Source organism: Zootoca vivipara, chromosome 8 (genome assembly GCF_965207765.1).
Source record: "Zootoca vivipara chromosome 8, rZooViv2.hap1.1, whole genome shotgun sequence".
Lineage (NCBI taxonomy): Eukaryota > Metazoa > Chordata > Lepidosauria > Squamata > Lacertidae > Zootoca > Zootoca vivipara.
Window position 1 is genome coordinate 22,173,645 of NC_142591.1, and position 26,567 is coordinate 22,200,211.

Here is a 26,567-nt window from a genome sequence, read left to right on the forward strand (position 1 = left end):
GAAAGGCCAGTGAGTTGGTTCACAAAGCAAAGGGCAGGGACGGAATATGGTTGCTGGTCTAGAATAATGGGTTAGGGATGCTGGTAGCTCTGTGGTCTAAACCACTGAGCCTCTTGGGCTTGCCAATTGGAAGGTCAGCGGTTCAAATCCCTGTGACGGGGTGAACTCTCGTTGCTCTGTCCCAGCTCCTGCCAACCTAGCAGTTTGAAAGCATGCCAGCGCAAGTAGATAAATAGGTGGCAGAAAGGTAAACGGCATTTCCGTGTGCTCTGGTTTCCACTCTGGTGTTCTGTTGCACGAGACGTGGTTTAGTCCTGCTGGCCACATGACCTGGAAAGCTGTCTGTGGACAAACGCCATCTCCATTGGCCTGAAGTGAGATGAGCACTGCAACCCCAGGGGTCCTTTACCTTTACCTAGAATAACGGCTTCAGGCAGGAGGCAGGAGGGCTCTGACTGAGTCCTAGAATCCATCCACCTTCTTCCCAAAGCCTAGTAAACACTAACTAGGCTTTGGGAAGGAGCCCTCATGCCTCCTTTCCAGTGCCACCGTTGTTCCAGGAGCTGCTTCTGCAGCCCCCATCCATAGGCTGGGGAAAATCGGGATGCCCTGTGATCAAGTCAGAAGCTGTGATGGTTTTAGGAATTTTGTCACCGTCCCGGCAAAATCAAGGTACTTGGAGGGTATGAGATATCTCTCAGTAAGTGATGTGGTAGCATGATGAAGGGAATCAGAAAGCGATCCTCAGCATTTCCTGCTTATAGGATCACCCATTCTTTTACTGGAGTTTCTTGGGAGAAAATACTGGTTATAAGGGATAGTTTCAAAGAGATAGTTTCAAGAGTCATTATCCGGAGTGCTTTGGACACCCTGCCAATACATGGAGATCTTCAGTGCCGAAACGGCATGTCATAATCCACCTGCTTCTTGCAGTAGATGAAGTGCACATAATTATACAAACTCATATCTGAAGCATATTTGGCAATCCATGATAATTAAGTCTGATTATTATAAATGTCCAGTTTTTGCACCGCACTGTTTTCATTATGTAAATTTGATTTAATGAAATGGTTGCAGGTTTAGAACTTCAGGCTTGTTTAATGGTTGTGGGGGTGTGAGAAGATCAGTATAAATACCAGTATCTCACAGCAGGAGAGCATCACACTCACCTGCCAGACTCCTATCATCACAACTGAAGCCAAGGTAAGCAGCTCTCCTTTCAAGCATCCATGCAGCCTTGCTTTGGGTGATGTGCATCTTTACCGCAGTTCTTTTGTCATGGGTACTTCTTCTAAACTGTGGGTTTGGTGATAGAATGTATTGCAGTGCAGAAGTAGGAACAAGTATATCTGTATTCTGAAGGATCCTGAAATGATGAGCCGTTTTGGTCTTCCCTCAGAGCTTTTGAATTCCATCATGACCACCCTGCCTGAAGCCAATGCTAAATTCGCTGTCGACTTTTTCAAAGTGTTGACCACTGAGCACCCATGCGACAACCTCTTGTTCTCCCCTGTGAACCTCACCTCAGGCCTGGGCCTACTCGCTTATGCATCTGGTTGTGAACAAGCACCTCAGATCGAGAAGGTGGGTCTAATCAAGCAGTAGAGATGCAGCCTTTAAACTGGGTTCATCAGCAGATACCTTTCCATCACTGGTCATATTTGATACAAGTTGAGAAAAAGAATGACTTCATTGTGGCTTGATCCAGTAATAAGCACAGTCAACGCTTCTGCACAAAATTCCATAAATGTGCAGAGATTGAATAATATTGAATCACTAGGCATGGAGTAGAAATTTGTTTGAGGAGACATTTAAAATGGAATCTTCCAAATTTGTAGTTTTCAAAGCAATATGTGAGCCAAAAACAGCTCTTTTTAAAATAGATTTGTACTTACCTGTACTTATTTTGTAAAAATAATATTTACAAAAATCCATATATTAGGGCGAACTGTGCATAAAAATGAAGATATTAGCGAGAGTAGCGTAATACATGCATTATATTGGGGAAATTGCTTGAAAAAATGTGCATACAGTATTAGTAAAAGAAAATGCATCTAAAATGGGTTTATTAGGAGAATTTCACACTAAAATGCTTGTGAATTTTCATGTGGATCTTTTAAAAAATAATAATAGCAAACTCTTGCAAAATGGGGAGAACTAAATTTAAGATTCGATTCCTTCAATTCTCATCCTATATGAGATTTGTTGCTATCAGCTCAAGACAGAACCATAGATTGCCCGAAGTTTGCATGTATGTTTGGATCATTAATTTAGCATGATTCAGATATCATGTGCCAAACAAGTTGAATCATTTCTAAGAAGATATCCATCCTGCAAATTTCACATATGATCTAAGAGTCATTTGACATACATATCAGGGTAATAAGTGCTGCTGTTATAATTTTGCCTGTGCAACTGAAGCAATGTTCCACTTTCATTCAAGGTCCTGCATTGGGATGAAGTGAAAGAGTGTGACAAACCCAGAAGCAGGAGCCTTGGACATTCAACAACCAGACTAAGAAGGGTATGTAGAAGAATGCTTGGATAAAGCTCCCGTCCCCAAAGAACCCAGCTTGCATATTAGTATATATTAGTATATTAGTATTATCTCCTGTTATCTCAACATCAAACTCCATGCCTGTTGTGAAGAAATATATCTGAAGGAAGAACAGAGGCAGCGAGCCGTCAATCAATTTTTCCATGAAAGTGCAAAATGTCATTTTCACAAATACATTTGAAACAAAATATTCAGATGTGAAGTTAACTGCCCCTCCTTAAGCTGAATGGGGAATGCAGCCTGCAATCATCTGTGGTATATTTGTGGCTTATCATTTGTGGTATCATTGCAACATTGGGAAAACTATACAGTTCTAGGAGTCTACTTATGGACACATACATTTTGTAACTTCATTGCAGGCGCAAGAAAAAGTTGAACCCTGCCCCAAACCAAGACCCCGTCCTGAACCAACCAAGCCTGAACCAACTTGCCCCAAACCAAGACCCCGTCCGGAGCCAGCCAAGCCTGAACCAACTTGCCCCAAACCAAGACCCCGTCCGGAGCCAGCCAAGCCTGAACCAACTTGCCCCAAACCAAGACCCCGCCCTGAACCAGAACATCCTAAACCTTGTGACAAAAGACGAGTCATTCACCGTCCAGCTCCTTGCCCTGAGCCAGAGCCAGAGGCCGAGCCACCATGTCCTAGACGCGTAAGTTGTGAAACATCTGGAGAGTTTCATCTAGATGATTTTTCTTTATTTTTTATTTAACATTTAGGGGGCTCTCTCTCTAAGTATTCTAAAGGATCCCACACAACTTGTGATGAAATCCACAGGAAAATATGAAACAGCTAGATCCAGATTTAAAATCCTTGCTCAGATGTGAAGTTCAATGGGTGACGTTGAGTCAGTTGCCATCCACCATCTAACTAACGTATCACAGAAGGTAGCTGTGAGCATAAAATTGAGTAAGTCACATGAAAGATGTCCTAAGCTCCCTGGAGGGATTCAAATGTGATAAATGTTTACTTCAAAGTAGGCATTCCCGAGTTCAATATGACTTTCAAGTAAGCATTCCTGCCCTGAGATAAGGGTATAGATTTTCTTTCTCACAAGACAAACCCTTAAGAACCAGCCAGGTGTCATGAGAATTAACCTCCTTTTTTTTTAATCCTTAGGATGTTCCCTGCTATGAGTGTGAGACACCTGAAGGAATCCATACGGCATTCAGCAAAATCCTTGCAACTCTTAATGAGCCCAGCACCAACTATACCCTCAGCTTTGCCAACAAGCTCTATGGAAACAAGGACATTGCATTCATCCAGGTAACGCTAATTTTGGCCCCTATGGGTGCTCCACTGCACTGTGAGAACCAAGTGCACATTCTGCAATTGACTGTATTCTACCATTAATGGGTTCATTATCTACTGGTGTCTGTCAAAGCTGTGCCTCATTCCCAGGCCATCAGAGGAAATGATAACAATTAGTTGCTCTACAAAGTGCTTTACCTGCAAAATCCAATGGTGCTGGTGGTTGCTGTTATTATTATTTATTATATTTATACCCCACTTATCAGGAGGAATTGGGAGGAACTGGATTTTTGAGGGCATTAGGCAACACTTGGAAAATTCTCAAATGAGAAAGATGATTCTGGATATTTTCTGTTTTTATGTATATATACATGGATCCAATGTTTTCTTGTTCTGTTCAGAAATTCATTTACTGTGCTCTGAAACTGTACTTGACTGAAGTGGAGAATGCTGATCTGCATGATGCCCCAGAGGAAGTGAGGAGACTCATCAACCTTTGGGTCGAAGTCCAGACACATGGTAAGAACACAGCACACTCCAATGACTTCTTGAAATAACTTTCATGACAGGGAGGTCATGATTTATATTCTGCAAATCAGGAACCAATTAAATATTTCTGAACCAACAATCAGTTAAGAGCCCATTGTGGGATGGTCAGAATATCAAAATAAATGAAACTGGTGCCCATAATATTTTGTTTATTAAAACATTTAAATACCCCCATTCGGCTGCAAAGGACCACTCAGGGTATAATTAAGTATTTCGTCTCTCAAGTTGCTTAATTTATCTTCCATAAAGAGTGAGTTACTCAAACAGTGTGATATTATGGCTAAAATCTGAAGATTTTTTTAAATAAAGATAACGTACTATATCTATTTCTTTCCCAGGTAAAATCAAGGACCTTCTCCCCAAGGACAGCTTTGACTGCCTTGCTCAGCTCCTGTTGGTGAATGCTCTCTACTTCAAAGGACAATGGGAAGTGAAATTTGACAAAGAGCTCACAGAAGAAGCCCCCTTTTACCCTCATCATGCAGATGAGGTGAGTTAGAAACATATTCCTAGCTTCCTTGCTTCTTTAGTGCAGAGACAATGGACCTTGTAACTTCCAGAATACATGTTTAGTGTTGGAGTTGAGTTGCCCCATAAGGTATTGAAGGAGGTCACTTGAAACACTTGGTGCAAGGAAGGCTCTGCAATGAACCTTTCCCAAGAGAAGCCACTGAGAGAGAGAAGAAAGAAAGAAAGAAAGAAAGAAAGAAAGAAAGAAAGACCTTCCCAAAGCAAACTAAGTTCCTTCTCTCTTTTTAAATATTTACTTTTTTCCTTTTCTTCACAGAAGGAATGCCACAGTGTGCAGCTGATGCATAGGAAGGGTATCTACAATGCAGGGACAATTGACCTATGCAATGTTCAAGTCCAAGTTCTTGAGATCCCGTACAAGGACAATGAACTGGCCTTCGTTCTACTGCTGCCAGTAGATTGCAGTGCAGAAGCTCTTGAACAGGTAAATGGTCTTTCCATTCTTATGATACTGTCCCTGGTGTTTTAGCCACCACTGCCCCTCAATTTCAATAATGGTATGGTATGGCATGGTATGGCATGGTATGGTATGGTATGGAATACTGGTATGGAAAAAGTCTGCTTATTTATATTTCTTATTGTATTCATCCTTGTTTTGATTCAATCTGGGACTGGAATGATATCACTGTAACTTCTACGTGTTCCTCTAGCTGGAAGATGGACTTAGCCATGAGCATCTGCTTGACCTGTCCTGTCATCTGAAGGCCATCGAGGTGGATGTGGCCATTCCCAAGTTCAGCTCCGAGAAGAGCATTGAAGCCAACGAATACCTGAATCTGCCAGATCTGACTGATCACGAAAAGGCCGATTTCTCCGGAGCAACCACAACAGAAGGCGTGGCTCTGACTCAGCTGGTCCATGATGCTGCTATCGAGATTGATGAAGAGGGTGGTGAAGAACCAGAGGCAGTCCCTTGCACCAAGGATAGGCGTCCACGTCGGGAACCTGTGGAGTTTCTGGCTGACCATCCTTTCCTCTATTTCATCCGGCACAATTGCACCCAGAGCATCATTGCTCTTGGAAGATTTGCTAAGCCAGAGTAAAGGAAGAGTTCTGATGCATGGAACAAGATCAATGGAAAACGGATAAGGAAGATGTTTTATAGGAAAAATAAACCTAGTATTTTCCCCTCTTTGCCTCATATGTTGTAATGCCAATCATTGCAGATATTTGGTCAAAGAGAACTTTCATTTGGTGGTGGGCTTAATTTTCATTTCATGATAATGATGTTTTAAAGAACTGCTGTCCTACCTGTCTGCAATTCTTTCTCCGCCTATTTTACAACTTTTTGAGGAAAATCTTGCCTCCTCAGGTCTGAATGCGGTCCTAGTTCTTAAACAGAAATCCAGGTCTTCAGAACAGCTGATAAAACAGAAATGTCTATATTCTGAATGGAAGAGAGCTTCTTTCCCTTAAGGTCTTGCATGAAGCGCAATGTTCAGGACGTACAGTTTTCTGCGCTACTATAGCACTGTGATCAAAGAAGCTGCCCTTCTCTGGGTCACAGCTGACACCAGAATGGAGCCTGGAGGCAGGAATTTGTCACTACTCTGGAATCTGCTTCCTGATGAAAGTCTTCCTGTTGATTCCTGATGCAATCGTGTCTGAATAACTGAAACACATTTGTATGCCTTCTGCTGAATTACTTTCTCTGAAGTCAGCATGAAGCTGCCAGCCTGTGCCTACTTACATTTAAGTAAGCTCTACTGAATTCATTGGGACTTACTTTTAAGTAGACACATATAGCATTGCAGTACAAAAACAGTAAACTGTAGTCTGGCTCCTCAAAATGATTTATTTTTTTTGCTATGATGTCTGTGAGACTATACTCTTTCTTTGAAACTTATGAAACCCTGTTGCATCTTTTTTCTGAACTGCACAATATCTCAATAAACAGAGCATTTAATAACATTGTTGTTTTGTCGTTTTCACTTATGTGAGGTGTATTGTAGAGTATGGGTTCTCAAGAGTTGTGATGAAAAGTCTTCCCAAGTCAGACAACAGGTTTTTTTAAGCCTCACCTAGAGTTCTAAAGCCAAACTATAAGATAGGAATCCCTCATTCACATCCAAAAATTGAGACACAGGAATACAGCTAGAAATACACACACACATAGCCATGCAAACAAGCCTCAGTTCTCTCCCCCCCAAAATAAACACGGCTAAACAAGACCCCACAGCCCCATGTAAACACTGTCAGTCAACCTCCCCTGAAAATAATCTCTACCCAAACACAGGGAAGCAACATTTCCAAAATAAACCTATACAAAAACAGCCAAGCAATATCCACCACATCCACCCAAACATAAGCAGGCAACTGCCCCTCCCAAAAGGACTACACTAACCCAGCCAGAATACTCTTCTGAAAAAGCACATACAAGGACACACATACCCTTCAAACTGCATACCAAGACAGCCAGGAACAGCCTGCTCTCCAGCTGAGAAAACCCAATGAAAGCATAGCCGAGGAACACTCCCAACCCCTTACAGATGCACAGCCAGCCAACACCTCCCCTTTCCCAAACCCCGCAAACCCTAACTAAGAACTATCACCTTCATTCCAAAGCTCCCTCTATACACATCCAAGCACTTCCTCTTTCCAACCACTCCAAAAACTCTACACAAATGCAGCCATGCAGCATTTTGCTCCCCTCCAAGATACCTCACACAAGACAGCTGGGCAGCATGAAGCCCTGTCCCAACTCAAAACACTCAGTCAGACTATCACCTGAAATCCCATACAAGACATAGATTCACCTAGTGCTGAGGTTATCTCTAAGAAAGAAGAAAGCTTTTTGTTCTTAGTAGGGGCGAGTTGTCCTGTCTGGTTTGGTTCTGCCAGTTTCTCATGTTTCCAATCTTAAACTCGCTCCACTTTGTATTTGCAGCAATTTTCAATTTCTTTTTTTTTTAAGTGAAAATTTGCCAGCATTTTAGTGTGAATTTGTCCTAACAAACACATTTTTGTTTGTTATTTTGCTACTATACACATTTTTTGCAAACACTAATTCATTTTTTGTATGTTGTTTCCACTAATATACACATTTTTGTACACACTAGTTGCCTGGATAACTGCATTGCAAAATTCAGAGAAATGCAAATTTCAAAGGGTGCCTGTGTTTAAATATTGTTTCAGAAAGTGCAAAGTTGGTAGGTTTATGTTTAAATGAGAAGCTTATCCAACTTCTCCTCCATTCCAACAGCTTAGCAAAATACAATAGGAACATTCCAAGTCAATTCAGAATCTGGGCAATGTGTAGCAATCTAGTATTTGTATAAGCCTAAGAAATTTTCAGGCATGGCCGGGCGTATAGTACTTTGATGTGGCAGAAGTTGGATCTGAGACCCAAATGCCAAGCTACATATTTGACTTAACATAGCACACAAAGTATCCAATTCCCAGTAGGAAAAGTTTGCACAGAAACCCATCAACACCCTCCACCCTCCACACCAAACATTGCCAGACACCTGCCCCCAAACCATACACAAAAAACAACCAGGCAACACTCCCAAACCCTTCACACAAAAGCTGTCATGTAACACCTCCCCTCTGCACAAAAATACCCCACACAACACAACTTGCTAGCAATTGCCCCGATCCACCCACAAATATAGCCAGCAACACCCACACCCACCCCACAGTACAGATGCATGCAACACACACACATTCAGACTCCCCAAATAACACACCCATGTATGCAATGAGAGACTCAGGCAGATTGAGGGGATGAGACTAATAGTGGGTCCAACAGTCAAGAGGGCAGTTTCTGCATGTGCTGTAGAGGGAAGTGAGGGGCAGGTGATAATGATAACAACAACAACAACAACAACAACAACAACAACAACAACAACAACAACAACAACAAAATTTTATTTATACCCCGCCCTTCCCGGTTTAGAAACCGGGCTCAGGGCGGCCAACAACAAATATAAAACATTGATTAAAAACGACTTAAAAACAGCATAAAATACAACATAAATGTAGCATCACCAGGGCTAACTGGACAAGTTAGTACTGCTAAGGCCAGCAAGGAGACCAGGGAAGAATTTAAATGTGGGGACCCAGTAGGGTTTCTTCATATAAAAAGGAAAGGGAAAAAGGAATAGAAGATCAGGCTAAATTGAAGGCCAGGCGGAATAACTATGTCTTACAGGCCCTGCAGAAGGAGATCAAGTCCTGCAGGGCCCTAGTCTCATGGGACAGAGCATTCCACCAGGTCGGTGCCATCGCTGAAAAGGCCTTGGCCCTGGTGGAGGATAATCTGGCTTCTTTAGGGCCCGGGACCTTTAAGCAGTTGTTATTCGTAGACCTTAGGGTCCTCTGCGGGACATACCAGAAGAGGTGGTTCAATAAGTATGAGGGTCCTAAGCAACATAGGGCTTTAAAGGTCAAAAACAGCACCTTAAACCTGACCCAGTACTCCACCGGGAGTCAGTGCAGCTGGTAAAGCACTGGGTGAATATGCTCCCATGGCAGGGACCCCGTGAGGAGCCTCGCTGCAGCATTCTGCACCTGCTGGAGTTTGTGGGACAGTTTCAAGGGCAGTCACGCATAGAGCGAGTTACAGTAGTCAAGCCTGGATGAGGCTCTTCAACCTGGGAAGGTAGTCAATCTAGAAGAAGGGAAACTGGTTGCTTTGGAGGACATATTTCGAAGAAGGAAAGGCTAAGGGGTAAACCCTACACAAATCACCTTATATGCCGCCTCCTGGGAACTGCTGCAGCCAAGCTGGTGCCAAATGCATTGCTCTGCTTTCCTTTGGCCCACATCAGCGAGGCCAAGAGGGGAGCCTTATCATCTGGGCAGCCCAGGACCTCCATACACATTGCCTAGGCTTGTGCCCCCAGAGAGGTCACTTCGGTGCTGCTAACTCAGCGGTTTAACTTCACTCCCAGAGGCACACTCGATTGTCTCTCAAGACAGATGGATGCCAACAATGACAAATTGGTGAGCAATCTGGCCATTGCATTTTGCACCATCTGAAGTTTCCAGACCATCTTCAGAGGTGGTCCCATGTACTGTGCAACACATTACAGTAATCCAGCTAAGATGTTACCAGACTGTAGTGCACAGCTATCCCCGTACTGATAGAGGAATAGCTGGACCACCAGATGAAGCTGACAGAAGACCACCTGAGCCACAAGTGACAGCAATGGCTAGGGGAGCACCCCCAAGCTGTGTACTCGCTCCTTCAGAGGGAGTGTAACCCCTCAAGAGCAAAATAATAATAATAATAAAATCATTCCAGTAGCACCTTAGAGACCAACTAAGTTTGTCATTGGCATGAGCTTTCGTGTGCATGCACACTTCTTCAGATACACTGAAACAGAAGTCACCAGACCCTTATGTATAGTCAGAGGGTAGGGAGGGGTATTACTCAGAAGGGTGGTGGGAATGGGTGATGGGCTGGTAAACCTGTTGATGACTGTTAACGACTGCAATTGGTCTTGCAGGAAAAAGCAAGAGGTGAGATGGCTAAAGATAGCTTTATCATGTATAATGAGATAAGAATCCAATGTCTTTATTCAGACCAGGTCTCTCCATGGTTTTAAGCTTGGTAATGAGTTGCAATTCAGCAACTTCTCTTTCCAGTCTGTTTCTGAAATTTTTCTGTAATGAGACAGCTACTTTGAGATCTTGTATAAAATGTCCTGGGAGATTGAAGTGTTCTCCTACTGGTTTCTCTGTCTTGTGATTCCTGATGTCAGATTTATGTCCATTTATCCTTTGGCGTAGGGTTTGGCCTGTTTGTCCAATATAGAGAGCTGAATGGCACTGTTGGCATTTGATGGCATACACAATGTTAGAAGATGAGCAATTAAATAGTCCTGAGATGGAATGTTTGATGTTGTTGGGGCCAGTAATGGTGTTGTCCAGGTGTATGTGGCAGCAAAGTTGGCATCTGGGTTTATTGCAGGCTCTGGTACCAGTGTCCATGTTAAGTCTGGTGGTGGTATTATTGTGGGTGAGGAGTTGTTTAAGATTGGGTGGCTGTCTGTAGGCAATGAAAGGTCTTCCTCCCAGAGCTTGAGAAAGGGAGCTGTCATTGGCTTAGGAGAGGTTGTAGATATCTGATGATGCGCTGTACTGTTTTAACTTGGGAGCTGTATGTGATTACTAGTGGTGGTCTGTTCTTTCTTTCTTTCTTTCTTTCTTTCTTTCTTTCTTTCTTTCTTTCTTTCTTTCAAGAGCAGACAGTCTTCCACCCATCTGGTCTAGGGAACCAACCACTAACAGTACCTCTGTCTTATCTGGATTGAGCTTCAGTTTATTGGCTCTCATCCAGTCCATTACCAAGACATGACACCCACTCACCCACTGCCACACCTGTAGATGTAAAAGAGAAATAGAGTTGTATGTCATCGGCATACTGCTGACAACACACTCTGAAACTGAATGACTCCATTCATCAGCTTCATATAGATATTAAACAACACCCCTGTTGATAAAATTGAGCCCTGAGAGACCCCACATAGAAGGTCCCATGGTGCCGAGAAACACTCCCCAAGCATCACCTGCTGAAGACAACCATCCAAGTAGGACCGGAACCACTGCAAAGCACTCGTAACTCAGATAGCCTCTCCAGGGGGATACATTGGTTGATGGCATTGAAAGCTGCTGAGAGGTCAAGGAGGATTAACAGGGATATATGGCCCTTGTCTGTCTCCCAACAGAGCTCAGCATATAAGGTGGCCAGGGCAGTTTCTGTGCCAAAGCCAGGCCAAAACCCTGATTGAAATGGATCTAGAAAATCCAAGAGCACCTGGATTTGGTTAGTGACCACCTGCTTAAGAACCTTGCCCAGAGGAGGGAGGTTGGCGACTGACTGGTAATTAGGTTCTTGGAATCTAGGGGTAGTTTCTTAAGAAGTGGTCTTGTCTTCTTCAAACAAACAGGAACCACCCCCTCTTGGCATCGACCACCTCCATGCCCTAGGCAGCTGTCTCCTCTTCCAAGAGGGGCAAGGGTCCAATCCAAGCACCTTGTCCACATCCTCCAGCTTCATCTACTGAAATTTGCGCAGCAGAACAGGATTAGTTTCTGCATTACCTGCAGTTTGTCCATTTGAATACAGAGGTACAGGGTTCGTCAATGAGGGTGGAGGTGTATCCACACCTGCACCATGTCATTGTGGGTGGCTATATGCCAGTATCGCAATCACCACTTCCTTCTTCATTCGCCTGGGGCATAAGCAGGAAGGAAAAGGCATGAATAACCTTATCAAGGGGAGGGTTTTCAAAACTGCAATAAGTAACCACTCACTCTTGTGGAGGGTGGGATCTAGAATAAATCTAGATTGAAAGCAGCTGTTGAGGATGAGTATAAATGATTCTGGATTGAGAAAAAAACTACATTTTTGTGAATGCAGTCCATATCTGAGAAAGAAAAAAGCTGTGGGCATGGGGCAATTTCGATTACAAAAAAATGTAAACCACCCATTTCCTAGTACTGCAGCTATCACTGTCACCATCCACCAAGACTTTGATGTGCCAATACACCATTTTCCTAAAGAAAAATAATTTGTGCCCAGAATTGGGATTGAAAATATTAAATGAGGATATTCAGAGCAGAAACATGAATGATATTCAGAGCTCCATATGTATTAAATAGTTCATGGCACAATGAATTATCTGGATGAATTCTAGCAGATCACAGAACAGCCTGTTTATCCTAGTCCTGCTTCTCCCGACTGCTCTTTGGGACACTGGTCATATTTTAGATTTTGTTGTTGTTGTTCTAAGCTATGTGAATAGCAAGCTACCCCAGGATGGATGTAGTTTGTGAACCCTAAAAGTTTAAAGCACATAGCGAAGTGATGACTCTCCAGATGTTACGATATACAAAGAACCTAGATTAAACTAAAGTTACATCTGATACATCCTTGTCTTTTGAGCAATGTTCAGTCTGGTGTTTCTTGAAAGGTGGCATATATGTAAAAAAACAACAACAGCTCTCCTCTGCCACTCATGCTCAGCATCTTGAATTGTATTTGGAACTATAGTCTTTTTGGACTCGGACATTTCATTGAGTCATTTTGACTGATAGAAACATTTTCCACAAATTTCCCCAGTCTGTTTTTAAAAACATCTCATTGATGATCCTCACCATTTCCTCCAGTGGAAAATTCATACCCACTGTCCTGCTGTGATCATTTTCGATTTCTTACAGATATTTTTCATAGCACATGTAGGGTGGTGTGGGGAATAAGAAAGGAACCCTCTGCCTTTCCTGCAACATAGGGACACACACTCTTTCAATGGAGTCTCTTGGGGGGGGGAGTTGGTTTTAAGGGATAGTTTCAAGGGGATATTTGGAGTGCTTTGGGACACACTGACAATACACCAATGGTGACAGGGTGTGTCACATTGTGCCTGCACTTTGCAGTATATGAAGTATACATAATTAAGCAAAGTCATATAGGGAGTATATGTGGCAATCCAAGATAATTACCTCTGATCATTAGAAATGTCCAGTTTTTGCATCGTACTGTTTTCATTATGTAAATTTGAATTAATCTAATTTTTTGCAGATCCAGAAAATACAAACTAGTTTAATGGTTGTGGGGGTGTAAGAAGATCAGTATAAATACCAGCATCTCACAGCTGGAGAGCATCACACTCACCTGCCAGACTCCTATCATCACAACTGAAGCCAAGGTAAGCAGCTCTCCTTTCAAGCATCCATGCAGCCTTGCTTTGGGTGATGTGCATCTTTACCGCAGTTCTTTTTATCATGGGTACTTCTTCTAAACTGTGGGTTTGGTGATAGAATGTATTGCAGTGCAGAAGTAGGAACAAGTATATCTGTATTCTGAAGGATCCTGAAATGATGAGCCGTTTTGGTCTTCCCTCAGAGCTTTTGAATTCCATCATGACCACCCTGCCTGAAGCCAATGCTAAATTCGCTGTCGACTTTTTCAAAGTTTTGACCACTGAGCACCCATGCGACAACCTCTTGTTCTCCCCTGTGAACCTCACCTCAGGCCTGGGCCTACTCGCTTATGCATCTGGTTGTGAACAAGCCCCTCAGATCGAGAAGGTGGGTCTAATCAAGCAGTAGAGATGCAGCCTTCAAACTGGGTTCATCAGCAGATACCTTTCCATCACTGGTCATATTTGATACAAGTAGAGAAAAAGAATGACTTCACTGTGGCTTGATCCAGTAATAAGAACAGTCAACGCCTCTACACAAAATCCCATAAACGTGCAGAGATCGAATAATATTGAATCACCAGGCATGGAGTAGAAATTTGGTTGAGGAGACATTTAAAATGGAATCTTCCAAATTTGTAGTTTTCAAAACAATATGTTGAATCATTTCTATGCAGGAAGATATCCATGACATATGATATAAGAGTCATGTGAATCATCCCTAAATACATACCCTGTTTCTCATATTTTAAGACATACGCATAAAATAAGCCATAGCAGGATTTTTAAGCATTCAAGGAATATAAGCCATACCCCGAAAATAAGACATAGTGATAGGTGCAGCAGCAATGCCGGCCGCAGCAGGAGAAGGAAGAAAAAAATAAGACATCCCTTGAAAATAAGCCATAGTGTGTTTTTTTGAGGAAAAAATAAATATAAGACATGTCTTATAATATGAGAAACACGGTATCAGGATAATAAGTGCTGCTGTTTTAATATTGCCTGTGCAACTGAAGCAATGTTCCACTTTCATTCAAGGTCCTGCATTGGGATGAAGTGAAAGAGTGTGACAAACCCAGAAGCAGGAGCCTTGGACAATCAACAACCAGACTAAGAAGGGTATGTAGAAGAATGCTTGGATAAAGATTAGGAGTATCCCTCCCCTCCCCAAAGAACCCAGCTTGCATATTAGTATTGTCTTCTGTTATCTCAACATCAAATCCATGCCTGTTGGGCAAAAACGTCTCTAAAGGAAGAAAAGGGGCCTTGAGCATTGAATCAGCTCTTAAAAATGTAAACGTCATTTTCGTAAATATATTTGCAACAAAATAATTGGATGTGAAGTTTACATCACTCCTTGAGATGAAGGAGGATTAGATCATGAATGTATATGTCTGATATCAGTGCAACGTCAGAACAAGGATTTGCTGATGCTTGAAAGACTAATTTGGTTTCATGCCAATATTTCTTATTCCTGTATTGTAAATGGGCTGGGATTGAACTACCTATGGATGCAGGCATTTTATAACTTTATTGCAGACCCAAGGCGCTGGTGGTGCCAAACCGAGACCCCGTCCTGAACCCAAACCTTGTGACAAAAGACGAGTCATTCACCGTCCAGCTCCTTGCCCTGAGCCTGAGCCTGAGCCACGTTGTCCTAGACGCGTAAGTTGTGAAGCATCTGGAGAGTTTCATCTAAATAGTAATAATTATTGCACACACACACACACATTTAGGGGGTTATCACTAAGTATTCTAAATGATGCCACACAACTTGTGATAAAATCCACAGGAAAGTAGGAATGAATCTGCTTAGGAATGAAACTTGCTTAGATGTGAGGTTCACTGGGTGATGATGATTCAGTCACCATCATTGCCCATCTAATGTATCTCAGAGGGTTGCTGTGAACATAAAATTGAGTAAATCACAAGAAAGATGTGCTGGGCTACCTGGAGGGATTCCGATGTGATAAATGTTTACTTCAAAGTAGGCATTCCTGAGTTCAATATGACTTTCAAGCAAGCATTGTTACTTAAGAGAAGTCTGTAAGTTTTCTTTCTCACAAGATATACCCTTATTCGTGAGAATTAACCTTTTTCTTTTTGAATCCTTAGGATGTTCCTTGCTATGAGTGTGAGAAGCCTGAAGGAATCCATACAGCATTCAGCAAAATCCTCGCAACTCTTAATGAGCCCAGCACCAACTATACCCTGAGCTTTGCCAACAAGCTCTATGGAAACAAGGACATTGCCTTCATCCAGGTAATGCAACCTGCAATAAACTGTATTTTACCATAAATGGGTTCATCATCTACTGGTGGCTGTCAAAGCTGTGCCTCATTCCCAGGCCGTCAGAGAGATCTATAAGCGCATTAGGCAGTATTCAAATGCGAGAGATGGCTCTGGACATTTTCTGTTTTGTTATATATTTACTGATACATTGATTTTTCTTGCTTTGTTCAGAAATTTGTTTTCTGTGCTCTGAAACTGTACTTGACTGAAGTGGATGGAGTTGATTTCCATAATGCCCCCGAGGAAGTAAGGAGACTCATCAACCTTTGGGTGGAAATCCGTACCCATGGTAAGAACACAGAGTGCATTAATGACGTCTTCCTCACATAACTTTCATGACATGGAGGTCTCCGATCTTTGGTCTTCTGATGCTTGTTCAAAAAACCAGTTAAATCTTTCTTATTCCACAAGAATAAACTAAGACCCCACTGTGACCTCTGCTTTCCTTCAAACCTGAGGAAAGGTAGGATTGATTTGTTGCAATAAACTGGTGCCCCTACTATTTTATTTGCTTATGAAAACAATTAAATGCTCCCATTCGGTTGCAAAGGGCTACTTAGGCTATAATTAAGTATTTATTCAATCTGTTCCATTCATCTCCATCAATTGTGAGCTACAAATTGTATGCTCCCCTTTTATTTGGAGGAATGCAGTAGAGTAGTTAAAACCTGCCCCCACCCCCAAAACCTATTGTAACAATTTCTTTTCCAGGTAAAATCAAGGACCTTCTCCCCAAGGACAGCTTTGACTGCCTGGTTCAGCTCCTGCTGGTGAATGCTCTCTTCTTCAAAGGACAATGGGAAGTGAAATTTGACAAAGAGCTCACAGAAGAAGCCCCCTTTTACCCTCATCATGCAGATGAGGTGAGTTAGAAACATATTCATACCTTCCTAGCTTCTTTAGTGCAGAGACAATGGACCTTGTAACTTCCAGAATACATGTTTAGTGTTGGGTATTGAGTATTGATGGAGGTCACTTGAAACACTTGGTGCAAGGAAGGCTCTGCAATTAACCTTTCCCAATAGAAGCCACTGAGAGAATGAAAGAAAGAAAGAACTTCCCAAAGCAAACTAAGTTCCTTCTCTCTTTTTAAATATTTACTTTTTTCATTTTCTTCACAGAAGGAATGCCACAGCGTGCAGCTGATGCACAGGAAGGGTGTCTACAATGCAGGGACAATTGACCTATGCAATGTTCAAGTCCAAGTTCTTGAGATCCCCTACAAGGACAATGAACTGACCTTCGTTCTACTGCTGCCAGTAGACTGCAATGCAGAAGCTCTTGAACAGGTAAATGGTCTTTCCATTCTTATGATACTGTCCCTGGTGTTTTAGCCATCACTGGCCCTCAATTTCAATAATACTGGTATGGAAAAAGTCTGCTTATTTATATTTCTTATTGTATTCACCCTTGTTTTGATTCAATCTGGGACTGGAATGATATCACTGTAACTTCTATGTGTTCCTCTAGCTGGAAGATGGACTTAGCCATGAGCATCTGCTTGACCTGTCCTGTCATCTGAAGGCCATCGAGGTGGATGTGGCCATTCCCAAGTTCAGCTCCGAGAAGAGCATTGAAGCCAACGAATACCTGAATCTGCCAGATCTGTCTGATCACGAAAAGGCCGATTTCTCCGGAGCAACCACAACAGAAGGCGTGGCTCTGACTCAGCTGGTCCATGATGCTGCTATCGAGATTGATGAAGAGGGTGGTGAAGAACCAGAGGCAGTCCCTTGCACCAAGGATAGGCGTCCACGTCGGGAACCTGTGGAATTTCTGGCTGACCATCCTTTCCTCTATTTCATCCGGCACAATTGCACCCAGAGCATCATTGCTCTTGGAAGATTTGCTAAGCCAGAATAAAGGAAGAGTTCGTGCAACAAAATCAATGGAAAATGGATACGGAAAATATTTTATAGAAGCATATTGTTTTCCCCTCTCCTCTTTACTCAGCAAGGCCAACCTTTGCATTGCTTTGGGCAAAGAGAACTTTCATTGGGTGGCGGGCTTAATTTTCATGGTATGACAATAATGTTTTATAAGATTGTTGCTCTACCTGCCTTCTCCTGTCATTTTACATCTTTTCAATAAGATGTTTGATAAATGACAATATTCGGTAAGTGCATTTCCCCCTGAACTATAGTACTGCGATGGAAGAAGCTGCACTTCTTCGGGCCACAACAAACATTTTCCAAATGGAACACTGGGGTGGAACCTGAAGTCAGGAAAATGGCGCTATTCTGGAATCTGCTTCTTGATGAAAGCCGTCTTGTTCTTTCCTGATGCAAATCTGCCTAACTAATTGAAGCAAAATTGTATGCATTCTACTGAATTATCTTGCCTGAAATCAGCATGAGGCTGCCACGCTAGATCTACTTACTTGGAAGTAAGCCCTGCTGAATTCAGTGGGATTTTTGAGGAGAGATGTATTGGACCACACTATGAAAGAGGAAACTACAGTCTGGCTCTTGGAAATGAAAATCTTTCCACGTTGCTTGTGAGATTATAGCTTTTCTTTGAAACTTATGAAACTTTCTTGCATCTTTTGTACTGAAGCTGCACACTATCTGAATAAACAAAGCATTTAATAAAACTTGTTTTGCAGTTTTCACTCCTGTGAGATATATTGCAGAGTACGAGTTCTCATGGATTGGGATGGCAAATCTTCCCCAGGCACTCAGACAACAATTTTTATGACTAAAGTCATCCCCTCCTTCGCATTTCAAAAACTGAAGAATTGTTGTGCATGACATCGCAAGATGAGTGGTATTTGGGGGTGGGGGCACAGAAATCAGTAACTTTCCCCCAAAACATAGAATAAGGTAGAGGTTGAGTCTGAAACCCAAATGCCAAACCATGTATTTGACCCCACACAATGCAACAAAATATTCATTTCCTAGGAGGAAAACGTCCCACAGAAGTACAGACAGGCAGCTCCAGTTGCCCCAAACTTTTCCTTTCCTTTCCTAAGAATGCCTCTGAAGGAAAAAAAGATGTCTGGAAGCTAGCCATTGCCTCTGGAAGAGTTTAAACAAGTGGGGGCATGGTTTGACTTCCTGATACATTGGATCAGGGGCAGGGAACTTTTCTGGACCAAATGCAGACCCCCCGTGCCTCTGAATCTAAACCACCAGACTCTCCCCAGCCCAGCCCTTAATGTTATATGTTATCCCTGTCACCACAGCAGTGCGAGATCCCAGGGGTTCAGGCGCTTACCCAGGGTTTGCTTTTGCTTCAGAAATGATGCACAGCGGAGACTGTAGTGCAGGGGCGTACCCAGGATCAAAACTAGGGGGGGGAGCCATGGTCATTCAGGGGCGGGGCCAAGACACAGGAGGGGAGGGGCCACTAAGTGGGAATGTGGGCGGGGCTACAGAGCCCAGGTGAAACTGACCTTTTTTTAGGGAGCTGACACCACACTTACACATTATCTCTGCTTGGGAAAATAAAACAGGAAACATAAACAAACCTCAGTCAGTAAAGCATGAGACTCTTAATGTTGTGGTTGCAAGCCCCATGTTGGGCAAAATATTCCTGCATTGCAGGGGGTTGGACTAGATGATCCTGGTGGTTCCCTTCCAACTATGTGAATGATTCTGTTGTATCTGAAGGGCTGTTCACAGGAAAGATAGAGCAAACTTGTTTTGGGAGAGATGCTTGTGCTGTGATTCCTGCACTGGAGGGGTTGGTCTAGAGGACCCTCGGGGGTCCCTTCCAACCATCTAGTTCTGTGATCCTATGATTAAAATACTCCAAGAAATATACAAACAGGCTTCTCTGTGGCAGTCACTGGAAAGGGCTCCAGGGGCGGCCATCCCACAGAAAGTTTGGTATGTGCCCTGCCAAACCACCCTCTAGCCCAAGCCCCATTCACCAGGTGAGACCTGGTGAGCTGAAGGAGTGCTCTGCAGTGGCAATGGGGCTGCCCAGGAGAGCTTGGCTGGGGATCTATCTATACCTATCTATAGGGCTGATTCATTTTATCTTAGGTAGGATTTAAAGATTAATAAACTGCCAGTGATCAAATCAAACCCAGCTCCTAATTTTAACCCCTCACCCCTCCTGGGAAGAAGAGAAATAAGAAAGGGGGGCAGATGGAGAAGGTCATATGCAGATCTTCAGACATATTTTCTCTCCAGCAAAGACTTGATAGGTGGGGTGCCTTCTGTTCTTACAAAACTTGATCCCCCCCCCACTTTAAAACGTACAAAAAAGTTAAAATGCTGAAATAGATTGAATTTCACATCCACTTAATTGGATATTCCCTGGTTCTAGTATTATGAGAAGGATTAAAATCTCTCATTCCCACCCCCAATTACTTGCCTTTTTTCTAAAAGTTATAATGCCCCAGGTTTTGTAACATTTCCTCATAGGGGAATTGCTCCAACCCCTGGATCATATTGGTCACTCCCCCTCCCCGCCAATAATGTGCTTTGCTGCCATAGCAATAAGTATGCTCTCATAGACCCAACCTTCAGCAACATAGCCTTTCAGTTTTGTTCCGTGTACATGCTGTCAATTACTACCTGATAAACTGCAAATATGGTACTCACAGGTACATGATCCACGGAGTCAACCATTCATCCTATTATTTAATGTAAACTGCTTAGCTGCTTGTTTTAGTTGCTTTATACTAAGTCAATTGGTCAATCTTGTTTAGTATTGTCTACATTGACTGGCAGCAGCTTTCCAGAGTTTCTGACTCTACCCAGACATGCCTGCAACTGAACCTAGGGCAATGCAAGGCAGTTGATCTATACTGAGCTACAGCCCAGAAAGCATAAACCAGGAACCAGAGGAGCACTTAAGAAAGGACAATAACAGTTTGCTATAATTTGGCAAGCTTTGGATACCTAAACCAGCTCAAGAGAGGGGCTTGCATTTCTTTGAGGTGAAGAACTGAAATACACAGGTTCTTCCTTTGAAACAAAAGAATGTCAGGGATTTGCAAGATGCAAATTAAATCCCTGCCCCCAGGCAAATCTACTTGGGGTGTGAATTGGATTTGAGCTCACAGCTCCTTCTTTATGTGGCTGTTGAGCTCAAACGAACAACAATGGGCTGGGCACAGGAGGAGCTGCTGCAAAAAAGATATTTTAAAAAGCAAAACTTTTGAGGCCATTTATCATACAGTAATAATTTTCACAATTTGCCAGACCAAAGTGAACTAAAAAGGAGGGTTGAAGAAGGAAGGAAGAGCTTGCAGGAAAACCTCCTTCGGATTGACAGCGAGTCAGGGAGGGAGAGGAACAGCTTTGCTGAGGCTGCTGCTCACAACTCGAGCCGCTGCCTTGCCGGGTGGGGAGGGGGAGGGGAAGCCACTTTGCTGGGAGGGAAGGAGCCCCGCTGGGGCTGCGAGATAGGGAAGGAGCCGAAGGGAGAACAGCAGCTTTGCCGAGGCTGCTTCTCCCGACTCGAGCCGCTGAATTGCCCAACAGTCAGGCGGGGAGGGAGGGGCAGGAGCCGCTTTTCAGGGAGCTGGTCGGCAAGCTGCCGTGTCGGGTGTTTATTTTATTTTTATTTTATTGCTTCTAGAGGGGGGCAGGAGCCCCCACCTGCCGGTGCTGGGTACGCCCCTGCTGTAGTGTCTATATGGTTTTATTTACACATATATACAACCTTGGTTTACTGTAGAGGGAGTTCCAGCATTACACTCTGCTGGTTCTGAAGCTTCAACGGTGACTGAAGCTTCAACAGGAAGCTTGACAGTGACTTTGAAAGGCTCCAGCAGCCAAGAGAGAGGTATGTGTGTTGTGCTCTATGTATTCCAGCAGCTCATCCATGGATTCTAGTGCTCTCTGCACTGTCTGGTGGCTCTGGGCCAGAAGGATGCTGGATAGCTCCGGGAAGGATCTATCAATAGAGAAGGTCCTTTGCTCCTTTCATAGGTGCAGCAGGTTTTGGTCTAAAGGCAGAGAAATCCACTGTGCCATCTCAGTCCCTTTGTTCCAGCCTGTCACCCTCAGCTCACAGAGTGTTCTGCCCCCCCCTTCTCCCTCTCGCTGCCAACAGGCTCCATGGATCTCTCCCCGTAGCGAAAACACAGCTAATAAGCTCAAATCATATACGTGACTGACACTCTTCTTTGGAAATTCAACCAATATCCAGACTTTAACATTCAAAAAATTTACTTGCAGAAACTTATAGATGAATGGAAACATAATATTTAGAATCATGTGCTTACCCAAGCATGGGATTCCAGTCTCTTCTTCTGATTTCCAAACAACTGTATTTTTTCATCTCTTTTCAGAGCTCAGCCCTTTTAGCCTTCTGTGTCTCAGTTAGGCCATGCGTTGCAGCGCCTATGAGAGATGTCCACTTTTACCTTCTCCTGCAGCTTTGCTCTCTTTCTTTCAAGCAGAGAAGAAGCACTCCAACACTCGATTCAACTTAGCAATGTTCACAGTTGTAAATTGTAAACCACCCATTTCCTAGTACTGCAGCTATCACTGTCACCATCCACCCAGACTTTGATGTGCCAATACAACATTTCCCTAAGGAAAATGAATTTCCAGTCATAGGCATGCTTCCGATCGTTTGAAAGAGGAAGGGGCTGAGAGGTGGATATTGAGGGGAGTGGGTGTCAGGGCTTTTTTCAGCCAGAACTCACCTTCTCAGGTGGCAACCATTCCCATTATAAGAGAACAAGGGGTAGTTCATGGCAAAACAGCACTGGTGGATGTAGTTGAGATTTGGTGTCATTGCTCAGTGGCTTCTATTGGGAAAGGTTCAAGCTACATGTGAGACTCAAATCCCACGAACCATTTCCCTGAGATATTTTTAAAAGCCCACTCATCCCTCTTGGTGTGGCGTCGTTGCAGGACGGCAGAGGCTTCACTGGGGGCCTCGATGAGGGAACTTGAACTTCAGTGCCCTTCCTGATAAGCGCTGGGGGCATAAGCCCCCGTCGCCTATCAGGAACTAGATCCTAGCCTGCGCCCTGCTTTGGCAAATGAGGATTCAGGCTGGGACTTGGGCCGTGCTGGGGGTGGAGCTGATGGAGCAGGTAGGCTTCCCTCAGATCTGCTCCTTGCCCCATTTAAGCAGCCTACACCTGGAGCACTACCTGTTCGTTAAAAGTGATCTGGTCTGCAAATTTATAGAGGGGAGGAGGTCCAGGATATTTTGCTGCCAGATCCCCCCCCTCCCTTCTAGGTCAACACTGTTGGTGTACGTTTCCGAGCACAATTCAAAGTGTTGGTGCTGACCTTTAAAGCCCTAAATGGCCTTGGTCCTATATACCTGAAGGAGTGTCTCCACCCCCATTGCTCAATGAGATCCAGCGCCGAGGGACTTCTGGCGGTTCCCTCACTGCGAGAAGCAAAGCTACAGGGAACCAGGCAGAGGGCCTTTCAGTAGTGGCGCCCGCCCTGTGGAACGCCCTCCCGTCGGAGGTCAAGGAGATAAACAACTACCTGACATTTAGAAAACACCTAATGGCAGCCCTGTTTAGGGACGTTTTTAATCTGTGATATTTTAATGTATTTTGGTATTTGTTGGAAGCCGACCAGAGTGGCTGGGAAAACCCAGCCAGATGGGTGGGGTATAAATAAATAAACAACAACAACAACAACAACAACACTGTAAAAAGTCTTGCTATGATTTTGTAGACCAATTCCTGCCTTCTGTTATCCCCTCCACCAGCGGTGGCTAGTGCTCAATGGAACTGGTAGAGAAGAAGACAGGTAGGCAATTCGTCGGTGGAGCCAGATCTGATGATCAGCAAAGCCAACACATTTCTAGTTTTCCTTGCTAAGTTGTGCACAGGAAAGACTGGGACTAAAGAGGAAGAACCTGGGAGTGCCATTCCTGTACTGGTTGTACAAAAGACAGGTGAGGGCTGAGTGAAGGTAGACTGATTTTGTTGGGGCACTGCCCCCCTAGCCCTAGCAGGTGACCTCCACTGCCCTCCTTATGAGACCTACTTAAGTAGATTGCATGTAATAAGCAACCCCGTTACAGTTGGCCAAGCTTACCGGCTAATAAACACCTATATCAACATCAATATAGATCTCCTTACCTGCTCTCTCTATATCTCAAATACTACCATTCACTAATGAAGCTCCAGGGTGATTTACATCAATAAAGAATGTAAAAACGGTACAATAAAATATAAGCTGGATATGATAAAAAGCAACTCAACAACTGTAAGAATGGTAGAAAAGGGCAGGACTTGATTTCCATGCACACTGTTGTGTAGCATGGGGGGCAGAGTGCAAAATTCTGAGAGAGGAGCAACCAGGCGCCCCGACAACAGGCTGTCCCCTCAAGGCTGCATGACTGAGCTCCTGCCACCTCCCAGAGCTGCGGGGAGGCAAGCCATGCCCAGGCCGGGCCTTCAGGGTTGGATCACGCACCCTTCTCCTCGTGGCCTGTGAAGGGACACCTGCATGCTCCACCCCTGGGCTGGCTGAGCTGGGAGGCAGCAGAGTCGCCAAGCCTAGAAGCCACATGGTCATTGTGACGAAGTGTCCTCCCTCTCTATTACTAAAAATGCGCCACAGGAATCCAGGGGTGAAACCACCACCCTCACCCCCACTTCTCCTGCTGCCTTAAAATAAACCCCTGTTACTTGGGTTCCTTAGTAAAGAGAGTCTTCCAGCTTACGTGGCCTGGTATCATGAGAAACTCTAGGCTGAAAGACGGAATAACCTCCTGGCTACAGTAAAGGGTCTCACTCAGTTTGATTCCCCACTGCAAAAGTTTGCCCTTTACACCCTGGCAACTTTGTAGCACCCCAGGTTATCCTCCTAAGCCTCCTCAGTGTAACTCTAAGACACAAACCGTTGCCTCTATTCCCGAGGAAAGTTTTGTCCTCTATTGAGCCACCACTTCTGTGAGTTTGGATACCCAGCTGGCATAACTAAGCACATCCACTAACATTTAAGAAAGCTTTATTTAGACTAGATGACTTTTAAATGCGTAATGGTTCCATGTGTACAGGCTCTTAGATCATATTCTTAGTTTCAATTAACAATGGCTAGATAATATAATTCAATTAAATTCCTCAGAACACTTTAAGATCTCCTACGCCTACCCACACTCTCCCTCGCTCCCACAACCCTCTCAACCGAATTAACTGCCTCCCATTCCTTTTAAACTCCTGGCAGTCCCGCCCCTCAGGAATGGAATGCGTCATTTATCCAGGAGGTTGGGGTTTAAACTCTCTGCACCCTGGAGTTCTTTTGCCCACCAGGCCAATCTGTCACAGTCATCACCACCAGCAGTGGCAGCCATGTGAGCCATGTGCCTCACGGGCTTGGTGCACATTCCTCAGCACATGCCTCTACCCCAGCTGTCCAGTCCAACACTTGCCCTGTCCCAGGCACCAGCAACCCATGCTACGGCACTGCATCCACACCCCACTGCTAGAGATCAAGTAATCTGTAAATTCAGCTATTCTTAATTCTTAAATATAATAACAGCATGAATTAAAAGCAGACTGGAGCATCCAGTTCTTTGAAGCCCCCTTCAGAAATAATAGGGGAGGGAGCACACCTCCCACTGGTGGTCCCTTGCTCATGCTTTTCCTTGGTGGCAGTGGCAGAAATGAGTACATTTCCCACAATGCCCAACCTGCCATAGAAGGCCTAGAGGACATCTTAATGAAGTGCTTGCCTAGCAGCTTGTCTCACTTAAACAAGAACGGAAGAGTAACGAGAAATTTCTGACTCCAAGGTAGATATCAATAACTCCATTGCCACCTAGTGACTAAATCATATAATGACACTGTCCGAACCATTCGGGAATTAAGAGGGCGCTTGCTAACATAGAAATGAACTAACACTCGGTGTGCCCAAACTCCCTCCAGTACTGTGCAAGGTGTAGAATTAATCTATTTTCAGTCAATTCCCATCTATGTCAAGTGATTTCTTCCTTGATATAGATGTCCTTTTCCTTCCACAAAATGGGTCTGTGTTTTATCCTCAGGGGAGATGACTAGCAATGTGAGAGAAAGGACAGGCATAAGAAATGGTGGATCATTGGCATGTTCCAGCTGCTCTGTCACTGACTAGTGATAAGCAATTGGTTATACTGAAAACTTCAATTTTTGACATTGTAGTTTTGCTTGTTTACCTTATGACATCATTTTTGTTTGTTTGTTGGACCAGTTTACATGATTTTGTAGTATTTGTATCTTGTTATTCTTCTCTTTACTTTTATTACTTTGTGCCCAGGATTGGAACTGAAAATATTAAATGAGGATATTCAGAGCAGAAACATGAATGATATTCAGAGCTCCATATGTATTAAATAGTTCATGGCACAATGAATTATCTGGATGAATTCTAGCAGATCACAGAACAGCCTGTTTATCCTAGTCCTGCTTCTCCTGACTGCTCTTTGGGACATTGGTCATATTTTAGATTTTGTTGTTGTTGTTCTAAGCTATGTGAATAACAAGCTACCCCAGGATGGATGTAGTTTGTGAACCCTAAAAGTTAAAAGCACATAGCAAGTGATGACTCTCCAGATGTTACGACATACAAAGAACCCAGATAGGTAGAACTAAAGTTATATCTGATACATCCTTCTGTTTTGAGCAATGTTCAGTCTGGTGTTTCTTGAAAGGTGGCATATATGTAAAACAACAACAACAGCTCTCCTCTGCCACTCATGCTCAGCATCTTGAATTGTATTTGGAACTATAGTCCTTTTGGACTCGGGCATTTCATTGAGTCATTTTGACTGATAGAAACATTTCCCACAAATTTCCCCAGTCTGTTTTTAAAAACAT

At 43.6% G+C, this 26,567-nt stretch overlaps 2 protein-coding genes across 2 annotated transcripts; both read left to right on the forward strand.

Annotated features, from left to right (window-relative positions):
- Positions 1-1,307: 1,307 nt before the first annotated feature.
- LOC118090133 (serpin B3-like) lies at positions 1,308-6,795 on the forward strand. Its single transcript, XM_088676071.1, has 7 exons — positions 1,308-1,584; positions 2,444-2,524; positions 3,675-3,821; positions 4,208-4,325; positions 4,694-4,845; positions 5,143-5,310; positions 5,537-6,795. The coding sequence occupies exons 1-7, from the start codon at positions 1,372-1,374 to the stop codon at positions 5,927-5,929; spliced, it is 1,272 nt and encodes a 423-aa protein (XP_088532197.1). The 5' UTR covers positions 1,308-1,371; the 3' UTR covers positions 5,930-6,795.
- A 6,640-nt stretch (positions 6,796-13,435) lies between these two features.
- LOC118078144 (serpin B3-like) lies at positions 13,436-17,759 on the forward strand. The gene is made up of 8 exons (XM_060278240.2): positions 13,436-13,543; positions 13,741-13,925; positions 14,576-14,656; positions 15,653-15,799; positions 16,001-16,118; positions 16,541-16,692; positions 16,951-17,118; positions 17,300-17,759. The coding sequence occupies exons 2-8, from the start codon at positions 13,758-13,760 to the stop codon at positions 17,690-17,692; spliced, it is 1,227 nt and encodes a 408-aa protein (XP_060134223.1). The 5' UTR covers positions 13,436-13,543; positions 13,741-13,757; the 3' UTR covers positions 17,693-17,759.
- The last annotated feature ends 8,808 nt before the right edge of the window (positions 17,760-26,567 follow it).